General features: G+C 36.0%; 1 protein-coding gene across 3 annotated transcripts in view; it reads left to right on the forward strand.

The window, feature by feature from the left end:
• Positions 1 to 17,909, forward strand: part of GABRA2 (gamma-aminobutyric acid type A receptor subunit alpha2) — a 79,434-nt gene extending 61,525 nt beyond the window's left edge. For all 3 annotated transcript variants that reach the window (XM_064418267.1, XM_064418269.1, XM_064418268.1), the window contains exons 9-10: positions 6,595 to 6,797; positions 10,819 to 17,909. In XM_064418267.1, the coding sequence (XP_064274337.1) occupies positions 6,595 to 6,797; positions 10,819 to 11,127 (512 nt within the window). In that variant the 3' untranslated portion in view covers positions 11,128 to 17,909. The remainder of the gene's footprint in view (positions 1 to 6,594; positions 6,798 to 10,818) is intronic.
• Positions 17,910 to 19,154: the final 1,245 nt, after the last annotated feature.

The following is a 19,154-nucleotide window of genomic DNA, read 5'->3' on the forward strand; positions in this document are numbered from 1 at the left end:
AACATGGATAATGAAGTGTCCTGCTTCAGGATGTCTTGAGGGAAGTGCATAGGAGGGCCACAAGAACAGAATCACACCACTCAGTGACACCAAACCTGAAATCTCATGACTAAAAACGATGGGTTTATGGCAGACATAGCAGTTTTATGCTAGTATTTTATTCCTGCCACACAGACATGAACCCTGTATGCCACTAAAGGCTCTGTCCCCTCCAGGCACCCTTCACCCAGGGAAACAAGACACATCCAGGCTCTGCCTTTTGGAGAAACCGTAGCCCCATCATGCAGCATTTGCTCCTCAGGCTTAGCCTTTTTCATTGGGTTGGGTAGGATTTTCCCTGAGGAGCTATTTCATTACATTCTTTTACACTCTAGATGAGATTGTTAGCATAAGCTGCCAATGGGCTCTCTAAATACACAGCCTCAAGTGGATCTCCCAGGCTTTCTCCATTCCTACTGGCAGCAGTTGTCACTGGGATTTCTGATACGCTCTGGTCTCTTGCCTGAATGTGTTACAAAAATGTGCAGTTACTCAGAGTTTCATAACAAAGTTCCTCTCTAGCTCTTTAGTGGTTTTTGAGTGTACTGAAATATTCTTGTCAGTTGGAGCTGGGCTGGTACACTCGAGGTTTAATTTGGGTGATTCTTTGAAGCAGGCTCCATCCAGTGACAAAAGAAGCTCATGCTGCAGTTCCATTAATGAAATGAGCTACATTCAGCAGAGAATATAAAAATTGTAGGGGGTATTCCTTTACACTTTTATTGATCATACTTAATTTTTAGTTTCTATATGGAGTAGTCACTTGTTAGATACCCATCTTAGCATTGTATATTAAATATATCAATTTTAAAATATAACTAAACAGAAGTTATGGGTTTGACAAAGTGTTTTTGAAAATCAATGAGAAATTTATTTCAATGACCTTCTTGAGAGCTAAGGACCAACTACTGGAATACTGTTCCTTTCAATGAAACATAGCTTCTAGTTATTCAAAGCACCACTTAGCATGTGTTATTTCATGGGTGAAAGAAATTACTTTTCCCTTTTTATTCTCTTGCAATGTGGTTTCAAGTTCTAGGCTAACATTAGGGGTTGGTATAATGAGGCTTATTTTATAGTTGAGCTCTTTAATCCCTTTTCTTTATGGCATCTATTTAACATTACTCTATTGCTTCAACTTTGCTTTAAATTATTGGAAAAAGAAAGTTTCGTCATCGTTGATTAAGTAAGTGTTGAATGTGTTTTCTCTAGCATATAAATCTGATTGCATTCTTAATGAAAGAGAATAAGACTGGTTCATAATGCCTTCATTTAGTGCAAGATTACAATCTGTTTCATTTAGTAATGTGTTTATTGTTATGCATTTAATGTCAACAATATTAGCAAAACTAATCTTGTGCAGCTTATTGGATTCTTGCTTATTTTTAATGGGTCATAGCACTTAGAAGCATCACATGTGTTTGAATAGCAGCATTAGATGCAGGTGACAGAAAATCAGAAATTAGTTTTCCTAGTGCTACAGTTATCTATGCTTTAACTCACATGGAGTATCAATGAGAATGATAAAATAAAGGTAGTTAGGTATATAATCTTTGTTAACTGAAGCAGGAAAGAACAAAAATTAGTCTTATTAGTTATTATATTTAAATTCACATGGCTATGTTCTTTTGTCAGTTCACTGTGATAATTTTATTGTTACTCTGAGTTCCTGTGTCGTTTTCACTTGTTCTTGATGTGGGTCCTTTCCATGAGCTGCAGTCCTTCAGGAGCCACAGGTCCTGCTGGAAGCCTGCTCCAGCACAGGTTTTCCATGGTGTCACAGCCTCCTGCAGGCATTCAGCTCTTCTTTTGTGGGGTCCTCCTTGGGCTGGAGGTCAATCTGTGCTGCACCATGGACCTCTCAGTGGGCTGCTGGGGGAACTGCTGCTTCCCCTTGGCTTTTAACACAGGCTGCAGGGGGAGCTCATCTCTGGTGCCTGGAGCACCTCCTCCCTCTCCCTCTCCACTGACCTGGGTGTCTGCAGAGCTGTTTCTATCACATATTCTCACTTGTCTTCTCTGGCTGCAGTTGCTTCTGCTCAGTATGATTTTTTCTCCATCTTAAATATGTGATCCCAGAGGCACTGCCAGTGTTGTCCTTGGGCTTGGCCTTGCCAGCAGTGGTGGGTCCCTCTTGGAGCTGGCTGGCTTTGGATCTCTCAGGCATGGGGGAAGCTCCTGGCAGCTTCTCACAGAAGCCACCTCTTCAGCCCCCCACTACCAAAACCTTGCCATGCAAATCCAAAGCAACTTTTTAATTGTGACACTACAAAAAGAGGAACCCAAGAAAAGTTCAAATTTGTTCTCTGCTTATTTTCACATGGGAATTGAATAATAGAGACCCATCCTTTTGAACAATTCTTTAAATACAAAGTACATTTTCCCATTTCATTGAAAAAAAAATCTCAATTGTCTTTATTCGTCTCTCCTTCTACGTGCTGTGGATTATCTTTTGTGCCTTTGGAGATATCCTGCCACTCACACATTTCTGTTTATAATGTCTTAATTGGGAATTTCTGCTAAATGTAGGTATCATAATACAGTGATAGGCAGTGGGTAGTGGAAAACTAGCCCTGAGTAAGAGACTGAGCTGGCTGCAAACAAACCAATATGTCTCCTCAACTTAGTTATGTGTGAAGACACTAGTTCATATTCCAGGGGTGGAATAATTGCATGCAACTTTTCCTGGAGCTGGGGTAAATAGCCATTTGCCATTTGGCTTTGGGAATAAGCTTGTCTGTTGCTCAATGGGAAATTGTGTTCCATTGCTCAGTATTGATACAGTGAAGCAGCATGGTACCGACTTCACCATATGGACACGCAACTTACCCAACTGACTGAATTCAACTTTTCTGGAAATAGATTTTGTTATGGTTCTTGCCTCCCAAGCTATTTAAAAAGGCTGGTTAGTGTTGTTATTTTAGTGAAAAGGGTAGACAGAGTGCTTGAGCTATTTCCTATAATCTTTTGCTCAATAGTTGTTCAGACTTACCTGCTGGTGGTGGAGCAAAATCACAGAACACTCCTTTTGTATTGCATTCCCTGCTAACACATATACATTGAGTAAATAACAGCAAACATCATTGCGTGTAGCAAAATGCTGTGATGCAATGCTTTAATATCATGCTACATACAGAATTTTGAAACTTTTGTTTGCACTTGTATCTGTTTGGTCTTGGAATGATAAAATGAGGTGGCAATCTATATCTCTGAAATGGTCAACAATCTTTTCTTTCTGCTGTTATTTGTATTTATGAATATCTTTGGGTTTTGGACCAGGTTGGGATATCTAATTACCAAAACACAATTGCAATTGCTGTTAAAAAAATAAAACAAAATAATTTCCTAAATTTAAAAAAAAGTTTATCAATCCTTTTGTGATATGTTCTTCAATCGTTACGTATAAGTAACAAATGTGGTCATAAAGTAGTCATCTTGACAGATCATAACTTTAATATTTAAGTGTTAACTCCTCCAATTTCCACTCTCTGTTTCTAGTTAGACATTTTTAGTTTTTCAGGTTACTTCTTCCACTGTTATAAGCATAACAGAGCTGCTATTTTCCAGATATATAAGTTTAGTGCCAGTGAAAATTGTTGAATTTGCAGCTCTGGAGATGGATTTTCTCTCTCCAGTAAGCAAATGCTGTTTCAAAAGTAGCACCATAAAAAAAAAAAATCCCAGGCAATCAAATAGCTCCAGTCTTGGCTGCAGTGGATAAACCTTTAGTGATAGAAGATATTTAGCTTTGTAGACATGCACTGATGAGAACAAACAGTAAGGATGTTTACTGTTAAGTAAAAAATGCTTGGTCTTTGGAGAAAGAAGGTGGTTGGATGGTTTATTTTTTGTATCTTTTTCAAAGACAAACTGATGGCTGCTCATGGTCCCTTACAAAATAATACATGATTGTTTCTTCTCGTACCAGTTCAGTTGCCACATCTGCTGGGTACGGGGCTATAGAAGAGAGTTCTTGCCCTGTATGTAAACTGTTTTTTCTACATCATAGTGAGATATCATTCAGTCTTTACGTAGCCTTTTAAATGTTTGTGGGGTTTTTTTGACCACTTCATTGTAGGGGCTACAATCTACTCGCTGTTTTTTATACCAATTTTCGTTCACTAGTGCTATGAATTAGATGAGCAATGAGGAACAGTTTTGTTCTGATCAGTGTATGGGTTTTGTGAGGTTTTAGGTTAAATCTTTGTGAAATAAATAAATTTTGTTTTCTCAAGTTGACCATGTTCTTCCACATTAATAACTTTTCAGTCCTCTCAGGTTTAGCAGTGGCAAGGAGGCAGTTATTTCCATTCAGTCCTTTTTCATAAAGAAGACTTGATAAAACTGATTTTTCAAATTAACTATAATGTGCAAAATCATCTGTCTTTTCTCTGAAGAATAATAGCAATCTAAAAGGACTAGAGAATCCTAAACTGACAGATATTACAGATGAAATTTTCTGTCCAATTTTTCCCATTCAATTCAGGTTAAATGACTGTGGTAGCTAGAATATTGCTGAATTTATAGAGTGAAGGAATAAATGAAAGTATGTTGGCAATGGTCTGACAATGTGCTGCTTGATTAGCATTTGGGTCACAAAGTGGTGTAACTTGGTGAACTTTTTAGAGAAATTGTCAAGTGGTAGCATGTGGTAACAAGATACAAATTCACAATGTTTTAACTGGGACTAGGAAAGGTCAGCATTAAATCTTAAATCAGATTTCTGAAGAAGTCAATGTGATTTCCAGAAGATTAATTTACTCTATGAAGTGGGATTTAAACTGAGCAATACCTTAGCAACTGTATATATTTACATGTGAATAAGGTCACCTTATATCTGAGAAACATTCACTTTACTGATACCTCTGTATAATTATAATGATTTATCTGCAGCTCGGGATCAGTGTTAAAATTTACATGTGATAATTATAAACATAAGATAGGCTGTCTTTTCCCTGAGGTGCTGAAAATAATTAAGCCATATGTTCTGTAAGCATTAGGAGAGACTAAGTTCTTTACAAAATATATTTTGACTACAGATTTTCATACTGTTCCATATGATAGCTGCTTCCTTTTCATTGTATAGCCTAGTAGATGCCAACAGTGTCATGGCTGATTCCAGGCCATCCACTTCTTCAATTTATGGAGGCTGAAAAACAGCAATTAGAGATTTATGCTTCCTAAGGTGTCTCCTGTGTGACTCAGCAGGATGTTTCTGTGTGTTGTTTTCCCTGCTGCACAGACCTTTGAGAGCACTGAGGCTGAGTCCACTTAGCTTTGCTCTGTCACCCTTTGTGGCACCTTCAGAGATGGAGAATCTTTACTGCAGGGATGAAAATTGTGGAGTCTGAGGAGGTCTCCTGTTTCACACAGTGGATAAAATTGCTTCTTTTCTTGTAGCAGAAGGAAAATCAGAGCTGTGTTGATCCTCCAGAACCCAGGTGACAGATTGCTGACAGCAGAAGATCTGGCTTAGGGAGAGTGACTTTACTTTCTCTTGGGAAGCCTCCTACACCAGTTTTATGAGTGTGTATTTGTTGAAGCTGTGATGTGCTGTTACTAATATTTCTGCCATGGCATCTCCTTTGCCTGTCATAGTGAAGTGTAGGTTTGCTGATCTGTGCTGAGTATATCACTTTGTGGTGCCTTTAGTTCTGCAGACATACTTAATGGTGTGCCACAAAGGGAATAGTTTAGTTTGTCTAAGTGTGATTCAGCCTGAGGTGGGAGAACTGATTTACTTAAGGAATGGAGACTGTATTTATGGCTGAGGATTTCTGCTTCTAAATCTGACTCAGACAAAAGTTCTTCTCTTCCTTTCCTCCCATGTATCTTCTTCCTAATTCATTTGGGAGGTATTTTTTTCTTTTTTTGCTGGGTCCTCATTATGTAAAAAGTACTGCAAAGTTCTTTTAGTAACTGCTACAGTGAATGCAGAGCCTTCTTGTATCACCAGCTCTTGTTTTCTGACACATAATACAGTTACAATAGTAAATCAAATCAATGCTGTTCTAGAATACAATCCATGTTACCTGAATGAGAGCTTACCCTTTTTATGTCTTTGAGTATGTCACTGAATGGTTAGTAAGACAGCAGCTGTAAAGAAAAAACATACATAAAAAAGTGTATTTGTGTGGTAATTTCAGAAAATATGGGTACCAAACCTGCAGCCATTGCAGAGAAGCCAGCTACCAAACATTAACTTATTAATCAACATTACTGTAATGTTACTAAATATTATGAATCTGTAAAGAAATTATTAATTTTGTTCCTTACAATAACCTATCCTGCCCTGACAGGTTAGAAAAATATTTTCTGTAAGTTAAATCATCAGCTAATTTAAAAAGGAAAGTTTAGACAAGAAATTGAACTGAAATTACTTCAAAGGAAAATCCAGATACAACATTTTATACAATTCTAGCAATGTTTGTCACCAACACAGAAAAAAAAAATTCATTGTGTTTCAGAAGCATACCATGATATTTTTTGGTTTATTTTTGCTAACATTGAAAATCCAAGTGAAATTGTTGATTCTGTTTTTGTGTCCCTTTGCAGGAGTAACAACTGTGTTGACAATGACAACACTAAGCATCAGTGCTCGAAATTCTCTCCCCAAAGTAGCATATGCAACAGCTATGGATTGGTTTATTGCTGTTTGTTATGCATTTGTATTCTCTGCATTAATTGAATTTGCAACTGTAAATTATTTCACAAAACGAGGATGGGCCTGGGATGGAAAAAGTGTAGTGAATGATAAGGTAAGTCCTAAAGAAATAGTCCTACTTCCAGTCAATTACCTAAACCAGCTCTAATATGTTATGATACTTTGCTATATATATATATATATATAAAGCTTTAAATCAAAAGAATGTACATGTGTTTTCTGTCCTTAACAGGAATAATTCTGCCCTTATGCTAATCTCATTTGGTTTCACTGATCCAGATTTGGTTATCAAGAACATTACTTTTTTATTTTGGGAACTGTCTTGTTTTTCAAATCATCAGATACAACCATTTATCTGGTTATTCATAAAATTCAATCCAGATTATATTGGTGGATCACTTTTTGTACTTTTTAATTCAGTTGAGTTGGAAATTAAAAAAACCCAACAGAAATATATAATGTATATTAATTTTCATGTTATGTAAGGTTTAGAAAAGCAAATTAATATCCATATCTGTAAGTACTATGAATAACAAAATCTAGAATTTTTGAACATTTCCAGTATTCTGAAACTTATTCCTACTGATAGCTAGACATTAATTTTAAACCACTTTAGACAGCAGATGTACAAAATTCTTCACCTATGATGTGTTGATGCTTTGACCACACAGAAACACAGTCATGCCTTAATTTTCTGGTCTTTATACTGTGCTGGAATGAAGAAGTTTTGACCTGATAGAATTTCTCATTTTGCAAATAGAAATGAGCTAGTGACACACCTAAATTTGTGTATTTGCACTTTAGAATTATAATAACACAGAACAATTATTTAAGCTCACTCGTTTTGAGTGACTTATTTTATCCTTTTTTCCTATCTCAGTCCTTGATTTTACCAATGAAAACAGATTTCTTCTGAAAAATACACAGATTTCAGTGATCCTTCTTAAAATAGGATAGAATTTTATTTGCTTCCTAAATGATTATATTAAATGTGAAGCAGGTTTCATTAACTGATTTCTCATCATTTTAAATGCATAAAGAAGCAATTCACAGAGAAGCAATTAATAAAGAAGCAAAATGTTGAGTTAATAGTAAAGGAGAATTAGAAGAAATGTTCATTCTTCATAATTCCCTGTGACTTGTGGAAGGGCATGAACTATCCATAACTTCAGGATCTGTTATCTCCTGCTAGAGGTAGATCAGGGCGAGTTTATCAGTGTGTCATGAGTGAAGCTTTTCAGACTGGCACGTTGCCCTGTGTGCCAGTTATTGCCATTATTATAATAATGGCAATTGTAATTGTAATAATGTAGGAAGCCGTTATAAACTTCCCTGATCATCCTTTGGTCATTCCTTTAAAGTACAACAGTGTTGTTTCATGATCCTAAGAGTGGCAACTGTTTAACAGCTAGGCAGTATTTCTTCCCTAGGAGTGACAATAGCATCCATTACATTTTAAGATTTATACACCATCCATGTGTCCAGTTCTCTTCTTTCTTCAAAGTAACTTAACAAAAAGATAAGCTTTTAACATAGCCATAGCTTCTTATACAAAAATATGGTTCAGCTTTATTATGCAGATCTCATTAATGGTATTGCAGATACCTTTTAAAAACACACTAATTGTGTCTGAAAGGAAGGACTTATAGATGAATTAAAGTGTTCCTCCTATAATTTGATTTGGTAATTTGCTCTTTTTTTTTTAGCTGGAGGCATCTGTGCACCTAAAGCCAGACTTACTCTTCACTAATTAAAATGAAATAAGTTTTCTCAGTGGCAATTGTCTGTGTTCACATTATATGGAAACTCTTGTCTAAGTGCTGTTGACAGGGAATTTGCCTCACAGGAAGGAAGGTGCAGGAAAAAGCTACATGTTTGATCAACTATTTTTCACACTCCAGTCGATAAGCAACAGTGTTGAATTCCCAACTGGTTCCCAGATTCTCTTTTCATGTGACACCATCTCCTAAGACAAGGTGTTTTAGGCACAATATCTAACCAGATAAATATCAAATTGGATGTAATTTAAAACCAAAATTGCAAATGGAATAGATGCCTCCCAGTGGAAGTAAAAAACTGAAATGCACCTATATGAGAATTCCCTTAGTTGTGTCACTTCTATCAGATGAAAAATTAAAACAGACCAATACAACTGATGATTTATATATGATCCAGAATTTAGCTATTTTTTCATCTGCTTAATTTTGTATTTTGTGGAAGAGACAGACTAAATCTAATATTTATTTGCTCGTCTCTAAATTACATACATATATTTTATGTATGTTAAATACATACAAGTATGTAATATATATACACATACATTTTATTATTGTATTGTTTTATATATAAATGATATATGTTATATTTATATATATGTAAATAATATATATTGCTTCCTGAGAAACTGCCTTCCATTCTTTCTTGTAAGTTATTAGAAATTCCTTAGTCTGAGATTGCTGCAAAGCATTGGATTAATTTACAGCATTACAGTCTTATTGCAGAACTAGTCTGTGAACCTATGTGTTGCTCTAAAACCCCAAGCCTGTATTCATTCCCTGTCCATCCCTGTGCCCATGTGTACACATGGACTCTCCACTGAACTGCCCCTGGCTGAACTGTAGCCCTTTGAAAGCACACACAGTTCCATAACAACACAGAACTGGTGCATTTGGAATTGACCTCTGGAGATCATTAAGTTTATCTCCCCTAGTGCAGGCAGGGTCACTTAGGATGGTTGCTCAGGGTCATTGTCCAGATATTTTTTGGATATCTTCAAAGATGAAGATTCCACAACCTTTCTAGGTAACCTGTGCCAGTGCTAGGTCATGCTCATAGTAAAAATGGGAGGTTTTTTAATACTTAAGTGGAATACTCTGTATTTCATTTTGTGCTTATTGCCTCTTGTCCTTCAACTGTATTTCACTGGGGAAAGCCTCATCTTTATTCTCAGATACTCACATATATTGACAAGACTCCCCATGAGCCTTCTCTTTTCCAGGCTGAACAGCCCCAGCTCTCTTGGCCTTTTGTATTTCAGATGCTTCAGGCTTTAAATCATCTCTGAGGTCCTTTACTAGAGCAGTTTCATTATGTCCATTCTCTCTTGACCTGGGAAGCACAGCACTGGATCTAGCACTGCAGATGTGCCTCACCAGAGCTGAGTCAAGGGGAATGATCACTTCCCTTGGCTGGCTGGCAGCACTGTGTGATGCAGCCCAGGAGGCTGTTGGCCCTTGTTTCTGCTAGGGCTCACTGCTGTCTTGTGTTCAACTTGGTGGCCACCCGGACCCCCCGAGCTTTTCCTACAAAGCTTCTTTCTAACCCATTAGCCTCAACCTGCACTGGTGCATAGCTTATTCCTCCCCAGGTGCAGCACTTAAATTTCCCTTTTCTGAGCTTCATTACATTAATTCCATCCCACTGTCTTTATCTTCTGCTGTTTTTTGGGTTTTAAGTCCTGTTTTCGTCATTGTTAAGCATATTTTAACCAATAATTTATGAAAAACAGAAATAGTTCTAGGGCTGAATCTCAGCTCAGTTCTGAAACTATCGGTCTGGATTCTTTCACTTAATTGCAATCTCTTCCTGACCTCTCTCTATGTGTGTCTATGTATATAGATGTGTAAACACATTTCTCCAGAGTCTCTAAGAAATGTATACCCTTAACTGAAATTCATGTATTTATTAGTGGTATGTTATGACATGCCCAAATAATAGCCATGCTAGTTTAATGTGAGAAAGGTGGCCTAATTTTAATTTTACTGACGGGTCGTCTTTACAGAAAACATTGTAAAGAACTTGCAATTCTGATGTAAGGAGACAGATGCAAAGCCACCACAGAAAGGCCAGCAGTTCTCCAGTTATGCTTACAATCACAGTCACAGAGACTTCCTCACATAACTTCCATAGGGCATTTGATGGTGCAACAGCAATCTTTTGTCACCTCAACCTTCTTTTTGGATAGACTGGAAATGTCTTTCTTTATATCTGAAGTTATTGGCATGGTATTTATTTTAATATGCTCGCTTGTTTCTTTTACTTTTGAAATTATGCTTTATTAAGTCTATTCTGGCAAATACACATGAAATATTTAACTTCCTGCTGTCTTCCAATAGAAAAAAGAAAAAGCATCTGTCATTAAGAAAAACAATGCCTATGCAGTGGCTGTTGCCAACTATGCTCCAAATATTACCAAGGACTCAGTGCTACCAACCATCTCCAAGAGTGCTACAACTGCAGAACCCAACAAGGCAAAACCAGAAGCGAAGCCACAAGAAGCAAAGAAGACATTCAACAGTGTTAGCAAAATTGACAGAATGTCTAGAATAGTGTTTCCAGTCTTATTTGGTACTTTTAATTTAGTGTATTGGGCTACATATTTAAACAGGGAGCCTGTCTTACTTGGCTTTGCACCATCAACCTAAAAGCTGACTTGCACTGAGGACTTCAAGCATCATTCTAATCAGATAGGTTGTTCGCTATGTACAGTCCGACTAATAACTGCTAATCTGTGAACCATTCTGTACAGTGTGTATATAAATGTCTTGTCTGTGTGTCTCCAAAGGAGGGACACAGCGTTAATTCATGGGTCTGTAAACAGATAGCACCCATGGCAAATACAGCCAGCTCTTTAAAAGTTAAACCCAGGGGACTTCTGTTAAACTAGGATTCAAATATACAGAATTATATTCTCTCCGTACAATGAGATGAAGATGTGATCTTACATAATTATTTAGGAGCAGTATTTTTTTAATTTAAAGTTAAAATATTTTTCTATAAAGTAACTAATTCTACTTTAGTGAAAGAAACTGTCATTTAAAAAAGTGATTTTTTAAAAAAGGTGTAATTGTTTCATACAATAGCAGTACCCATGTACATAACAGAGTACGGAGGTCGTACAGTTCTGCTCTTCACAAACATTCTGGATACAAGTTAGATTGAGGAGGTAATAAACACTACTGTATGGCAAAAGCCACAAGTTTCTTACTTCTGTCCTCTTTGAAGTTGTTAATAAATACATCTGATTGATTTCAGGGAAAAGGGTAAATCAAATTCAATATCAACCAACTTCTGCTAGTGAGGTACTTATTTTTTCACTGTTTTATTTATTTTATATTATTAAGCTGGATTGTCTGGTTCAGCAAAGCTGGATTTTTTTAATTATTATTTTTGATTTTGTTCTTAATTTTGTTCTAATTTTCAGGTTTATAGAATCACTCAGAAATTTTTCAGGTTTAATTTTATCAGTAATATAATATACTTTTTTCTTTGCTTAATGTTTTCCTAAAGTCTGCCATTACAATATTTACCTGTATTTGTCCCAGGAAGCACTGTTTTCAAGGGAAACAAGAACCATGATTTAAGTTCAGGAATATGTCCATATAAAAAAATTTACTGCTGCTTTTGTAAATTGCAACTTTACATTTCGCTGACATAACTTTACAACAACTTTGTATACTAGAAATGATTTTGCTAAGATTTGAATGTTATTTTTTTAATAAAAGGTCATGCATCATCAGTAGGCATCAACTGTATTTCATATACACAAATACAACAAAATTGGATCTGCCATTGGCAATTTTATAAGAACATTTAATACTATCAGTAAAATTGTTTTTCTTCTGAGCCTTTGCAAAGATTCTTTATGCCCCTAAAGGCCTGGTAAATCATAGCATAAATAATAATTGTGTACTGTATTTAGATTTTAGTATACTTGGCCAATGAAAACTATTTTGATTCACACATACATTAGCAGTTATTAGTTGACCTTTAAAAAAGATACACCTTTATGATGATGTCTTCTAGTAGAGACATATGTAGTCGTATAGTGTCATTTATTGCAGTTTTGTACAGTAACTTGAGTATAGTGCATAAAATAGATATGTTCAGAGTTTAAAAAAAAGTTGTACAAATATTTCTAAAATCAAATAAAAGAGTATCTTAAGACATGGAAGTGTGCTAAAAACAACAAAGAGAAACACCGCTTTCTTTTGCTGTTTTATTTTCTTGCTTTTTCTTTGCTTTGGATGTGATTCTGTTTTGTACTTTGTGTGACAGTATAGATGCCAAGGTCACAAATGCATATTATAAATAGAATTAATAGTTAAGACAGAGTTGACATCAGTAAAATAAAGACATTTAGTAGGTTATAAAAGAAAGGGAGAAGCATGGACAAGGTGTGTATCCCTTGAATTCCCTCTAATTAAACTGTCAGACTAAACCTTTCTCATCAACAGTAGCTTAAAAATGAGCACTTTACTCAGAACATTGAAATAAAAATATCCTTATTTTCATATATATTTATATGTAAATGTAGATCTTCCATGTAACATGGAGATGTGTGCAATAGTGTGATTATGAACAAAAGGCTAGAAGGCAAGCAATAAAAAAAGGGTTTTTCATGGTATAAGCATACATTTTTAAAATATTTCATTTGTAAATTAAAAATTTTCCCTTCAACATCACATTGTCCAGGTATGAATAAATATATAAATATGTACATATGTACAAATAATTGTAAATATTAGGACTGTAGAAAAATCCCTTCACTTTTAGCTCTGTTTTTGGCAAAGGGCTCTGACTGTATAGTTTAATGGAGGCCCCTGCTAAAATGCTCTTGAACTTGAATAGCTCAATTATGTTTTCTGTGGCTGAGGTCTCCTTCCTGTGACCTAGTGAGAGCTCTTACCTTCTGTTCTTATCAGCAAGATCTAGGGACTCTCCAAACCTCACCAGACTGGGGTGTGAGAAGCAGAGGTTTGTGCTTCACCCTTGGCTACATCATCCCAGGTACTCAAACCCTTCACAGTGTTGAAACTGTTGTGTATTTCTCCATGCACGACACTGTATAGTCAGAAGTCTCCCCATGCCAAATGAGTGTGCTCAGTCATGTTGAATTACCTGTTAAGGAAGGATCTTGTATCCTTATCCAAGAATGGGACCTCCTCAAAGGCTTTTAATGATAAAGTCATCTCCAGCAAGACTTCTCTGGAAAATGCCATCTGGGTAACTCAGAGCTGCCTGCAAAAAGCCCATCTTCAGTTTGCACAAGAAGCCCAACGCTGTCTCATGTTAGTCAGCCCTCCTGCTTCCACTTTCATTAGGTACAACTGTTTTTTCATTCACTGACCCTTTTCTCTAACCTTTCTTGAGTCAGTAGAAAAAACATGTTTATCATGTGGTAAAGTTACATTTATTGCCCAGTTATATAGAAAAGTAGGCATACTATATAAACTTAGTGAAAAAAAAATCCAAAACATTTTAAATGTATACCTGTAGTTATTGTGGGCATCAGCAGGGCTTTTAAATGGGCATGCTCCAGAAAATTTAGTAAATTGGTCAACATTAAAGCAATCTCCTTCTATGGGAAGAAGGAATATGCTTTACTGTTTCACTGCTCAAACATTTACAGTGGCCCAGCTGCGTACACATAAATTGTAAATTTGTAAGACTACCATCTGGATAAGTAAATATAAATGTAAAGATTTAAGTGAATGGGAGCATTGTGCAAGGAGTACCAGAATACAAGAGTTAGGCCTTACTTTCCTTTAGAAGGAATCTGTGTCACTTCATTTACTATAGAATCTGTGTCTGGGATTTTAAAGCTAATGTCACAAATCTATGTGGCAAATATGTAGAGGTTTCCTATAATTTGAGTAAATCAGGTCTTAAATACTTCAAGTGGGGAGTATGAGTGAGAAAATGCAAGTAATTTCTCTATCAAGGACTTGCACATAGAATCTGACAGTGAATTTTTTGGTTGACATATTAATCTAACCTACTTCTATTATTCTTGAGTCAGTATGTCATATTTTATGATTTAAGAAATTAATAAAATAAATACAAAGATAAAACACTGTGGTAAGGTTAGATTGGAATTACAGTAATTCTAAATGAGGTTTATGAAGTAGGCTTCCAGTGTAGTACTGGGGCACATACTTCTGGATGCATGTGTCAGTTAATTTAACAGTAATTTATAAATCAGCATGAAAAGTAGAGATCAGCACAGTTTATCAGCCAGAGTTGTCTGCTGGAGACTTCATGACAGAAGAGTAGAAAATTCTCAATTATGCTGTGGCAAATTAAATTACCTCCACCTGTCTTATGTGAGCTAATTCAGCTTGTAACTGCTGCATTGTTGAGCATCTTTAAAAAAATATTATGGTAGGGGTTCTGAGATAGGAGCTTTAGTTTGGCAGACCACTCATGCCACTGAACATTATTCTAAATGAAGGAGCCAATTTGCCCATATAGTCACAGGAAAGAGCATCTAGAGACTGAACAGGAGCCTTACTGAAACACCTTCCCTTCCCAGTGGTTACAGATAACATACAGGGTGATGAGACTTCAAAAGAGACCAAAACTGTCTGCATGAAATCAACCAGAAGCAGCAGGGAGGAGGTAGGGATGTATGAGGGAGGAAAGGAGAAAAGAAAGCACACAAATGGCTTTGTTACCATGGCAGTGGAATGTGAGATAACTGAGGAGGAAGTCGCTGAGGGAGGTAATATGTATTTTTGTTTCAGCTTCAGTTCTGAGCCTTCACTGCCACATGTGAGTTGTGGACAGTAACTTCTAGAGCACATAAAATGGAAATACTTGTATAATTCTACTGAACTTAAGGGACATGAGTTGTGCCTTTGAAAGTGAGAGGCCTCTAGTGACTGCTTTGTGAAAACAGACCATGCAATACTGTGTGTCTCCTGCTGTTTGGGACATCTTGGGTGGAAGGAGAAAAGAAGCTTCAGAAATCAAGTAGAATTTTGTTAATTCTACACTTTGTTTTCTTAAAAAGCATGGCTTTCACTTAAGCAGAGAGTCAGCACTCATCCTCCATACCTCTTATTCTTATTCTGAAAGCTTAGTAGTGCACGGGTTTTGCCTTGGCCTTCACGTAAGAGATGAAGTCCATGGTGCTGAACATTACCACTCCGAACAAATTTGCATGAAAGACTATTTCAGTGTGAATATGAAGCGATCATCATCTATGCCTGATTATGTGCAGACACATAATGCTAAAATTTATAAAGCCATGCAATGAGTTTTAAAGCAGAGGAAGAAAACATTTTAAAATAAACCCAGTAAGTTAAATGGCTTCATTTAAAAAACACAGTTTGAGAATTGTAAAAATGCTTAAACATACCTAAATAGACTCTCTGAATGTAGTATAATTTCATGTCACATATAAAGTTTTTATCTTACACATATTTAAATGCTAAAATAATTACGTGAATTTGTGTAAAAGTCAGATCACCCTTCAGCCTTGAGTAAAGTTAATGGTTCTTTATAAAGCAGTGTTAGGATTCCTTCCATCTCATCCCAGCATAGGTGAACCTTCTTCTAGACTGCTCTTACTCCACAATATAAATTCAAGTTACATCCTTTTAATATCTCTTTTTTTTTTTTTTGTCTTCAGTCAAGGAAACTTCCACCTCATTTCTGTAGATGACCCAAACTCCCTAACAAGTAGAACTTTTAATTATTTTCTAAATCAAATTATTAATTTCAGCCATCTGAGAATCAGTGAGGGTCTTTAGTAATAGAAGTTAAAGGATCAAAATTTTGTTACAATGCCTGGAATATGTTAATTGCATAAAATGTTTTCTTTCTCTCTACTTTAAACCACTTAATTTTCTAGATTCAAATTTTCTAGGTGAATCTTTTAACTGATGTTTTGGAATCTGTGATTATATCTTATTGGAAGAGGATAAATTTTGAGGGCTTGATATCTCTGGTGGAGATCAGGGCAAAATTCACACTGAATTTAAAATAAATCTAATTTACATCCTCATCCTATTTATCTCTATCAGTGAAGTCAGTAAGGACTTTTCCAGAAGAGAAGTACACCTAACTACACCTGGCCTCTCTTTTGGATATGGGTTGGCAGTTCTTTAGTCCATGAAAATAAACCCTTAAAAGAAGTGTCAACCAGAGTGGAATACAGAGCTTTGTCTGATTTTTTCTTGATATTTATTAATGCCCTTTAAGAATATTGTAAAAATGCTCTAAGTTAGGATGAGGTGATAACACTAACAAAAAGGAATTTGGAGGATGCTTTAAAATATGCAAGATAATGTATACTCTTCCTCTAGTGTTGGAGTCTACATAAATATATATGATTATATTTTTATTGTTGGATAATTTAAAAGTTCTATTTTGCTTTCAAATTAATTACATAATGTGAATACTTTACTTGATAAGGTGTTCTGGAGTGTGTCCTTATGCATTCAAGGTTTTTAATGATTGCAATGAGTGCTTTCATTCATCTGATATTAAAAGGGGTGAGCTTCAACGGGTTGAAGTGTTATATTTGCTTTCCTATACTTTATCCATCAAACTACGCCATTGAGGATGGATGGAAATAGCGAATGGAACGAGATATTACTTTGATCAACTGCTTTTGATAGTCTTTATTAGATGTTCATTTTGGCTGAATTTATCAGTTTATAGGCTACTGTAGCTTAGCAATAGCACGGAATGCAATGTAGTACTTTACATCTGTTAGAATACATATGCACCGTATCTATAAACTGTTAAAATATCAGTTCCTAAACTGCACCCCTTCACCCTCTGCCCTCCAAATAGTCACTTTATTAGGAAACATTTGAAGGCACTTTAATTTTAATGGAAGTGATTACACTAAGTGTTGTTATACTTGATTAAAAAAATAGTAAAAACAAAGCGGTCTCTGATTCATACATAGTTTGCAATTTCTCAGCTGGGCTGGAGTCAGAAAACATTTATGCATTGTATGACACATCTACTTTAGTGAGTCACTTGGGTGTGAAAATGTATAGGACTTGGAAAATAGGCACTCCCAGTATATTAAAAAGAAAAAAGGGAATGGGAAGAATGAAACCAATAATTTTGAAATTAAACACCAATCAAATATGCACAATAAGAAACTGCATGATAAATGTAAGTATACTTAACCTTGAACATCAATGTCATATACAATCTTCTGGGTGAAAGTTTACTTATTTAGTAGGTTTCATAGTTATAACTAATTAAAGAAGATTATAATATTCTGTAATTTGTGACCTTGTTTTAACTGGGAAAATCGTTACTTTTCTAAAATGTAAAAGAAATAACTGGATTTATGTTTGAATGTGTCACTGCTTGCTGTTGAAGAATATTTATTAACCACATGCAAAATATTGCTTAACATTATCTTTTTGTACTTCTTATTAAAGTTAATTTAAATATAGCACGTTTTGTATTTTTGTTTTTAATGCCTTGACAGCACAAATATTTAATTCCCTTCATGTCTTCTCTCTTAGGACTTGTGTGTGGGTTTTTCATTTTCTTGTTTTTAAATAACCCATTACAGTCTCCATGAAGGTGCTTTTTTATTAAAGACAGTATTTCCCAAAGGAAACAAACAATATATTGAAAAGAAAATATTCCTCAGCTTGGCGAGAGCTTAACAGATTTTCCATTTATATAATGAGAATACCCTAATGTATTCATATTACAAATGGCAATGTTTCATATTTTCTGAAGGTTATAAAACATGTTGCTGCTGGGTATAAACTAACAACTGAATGATGTGGAGCACAAGAAACCTCCTACCAGACAGCTTAATTCATTAGTGGGAGTATGTAGGGTAACAAAGCTTACTTAGAAACAAACAGAAGACTGTACTGTTATTAAGGTTTGGGTTTGGATTTTTTGGTTTTGTTTTTGTTTTTTTATTTGTTTTAATGTGAGCATTATGATTCCAAGTATTTCAGTGGAAAAGCTGTAGATTTTTCTGAGATGATCCTTTCTTTTCCTGTAAAGTCACATGTTCTCACAAGAAACACATAAATGTTCTTCATAGATGATGAAGGACATGACATCCTCCCGTCCAAATTGGTAAGACATGGATTTGAGATGTGGACTATATGACGAGTAAGGAACTGGCTGGATGGATATAGACAGAGAGCTGTGGCAAATGGCTCAATGTCCAGGTGGAGGTCAGTGACAAGAGGTGTCCCTCAGGGAGCTGTTTTGGGATTGATGCTCTTCAATATCTTTGTCAAGGACACGGACAATGACATTCATGCACTGTCAGCAAGTTCACCAATGACACAAAGCTGAGCAGTGCAGGTGACACAGAGGAAGTAAGGAATGCCATTCAGGGGGAGCTGGACATACATGGGAAGTGGGCCCATGGAAAGCTCATGAGTTTCAGCAAGTCCAGGTGCAACATGCTGCACCTGGGTTGGGGCAGCCCCAGACATGAGCCCAGACTGAGAGAAGATGTCATTCTCTGCAGAGAAGGGCTTGGGGATTCTTGTAGATGAAAATATGGCCGTGACCTATCAGTGTGTGCTCACAGCCCAGAAGGCCAATGGCATTCTGTGCTGCACCAAAAGCAGCTTGATAGAGGTGCAGCTTGATGTTCTGCCCTGGTGAGACCCCACCTGAAGTAGATAGATAGATAAAATGTAGGAGAATAGAGATAGTG

Source organism: Passer domesticus, chromosome 4 (genome assembly GCF_036417665.1).
Source record: "Passer domesticus isolate bPasDom1 chromosome 4, bPasDom1.hap1, whole genome shotgun sequence".
In the NCBI taxonomy this organism is placed as follows: Eukaryota; Metazoa; Chordata; class Aves; order Passeriformes; family Passeridae; genus Passer; species Passer domesticus.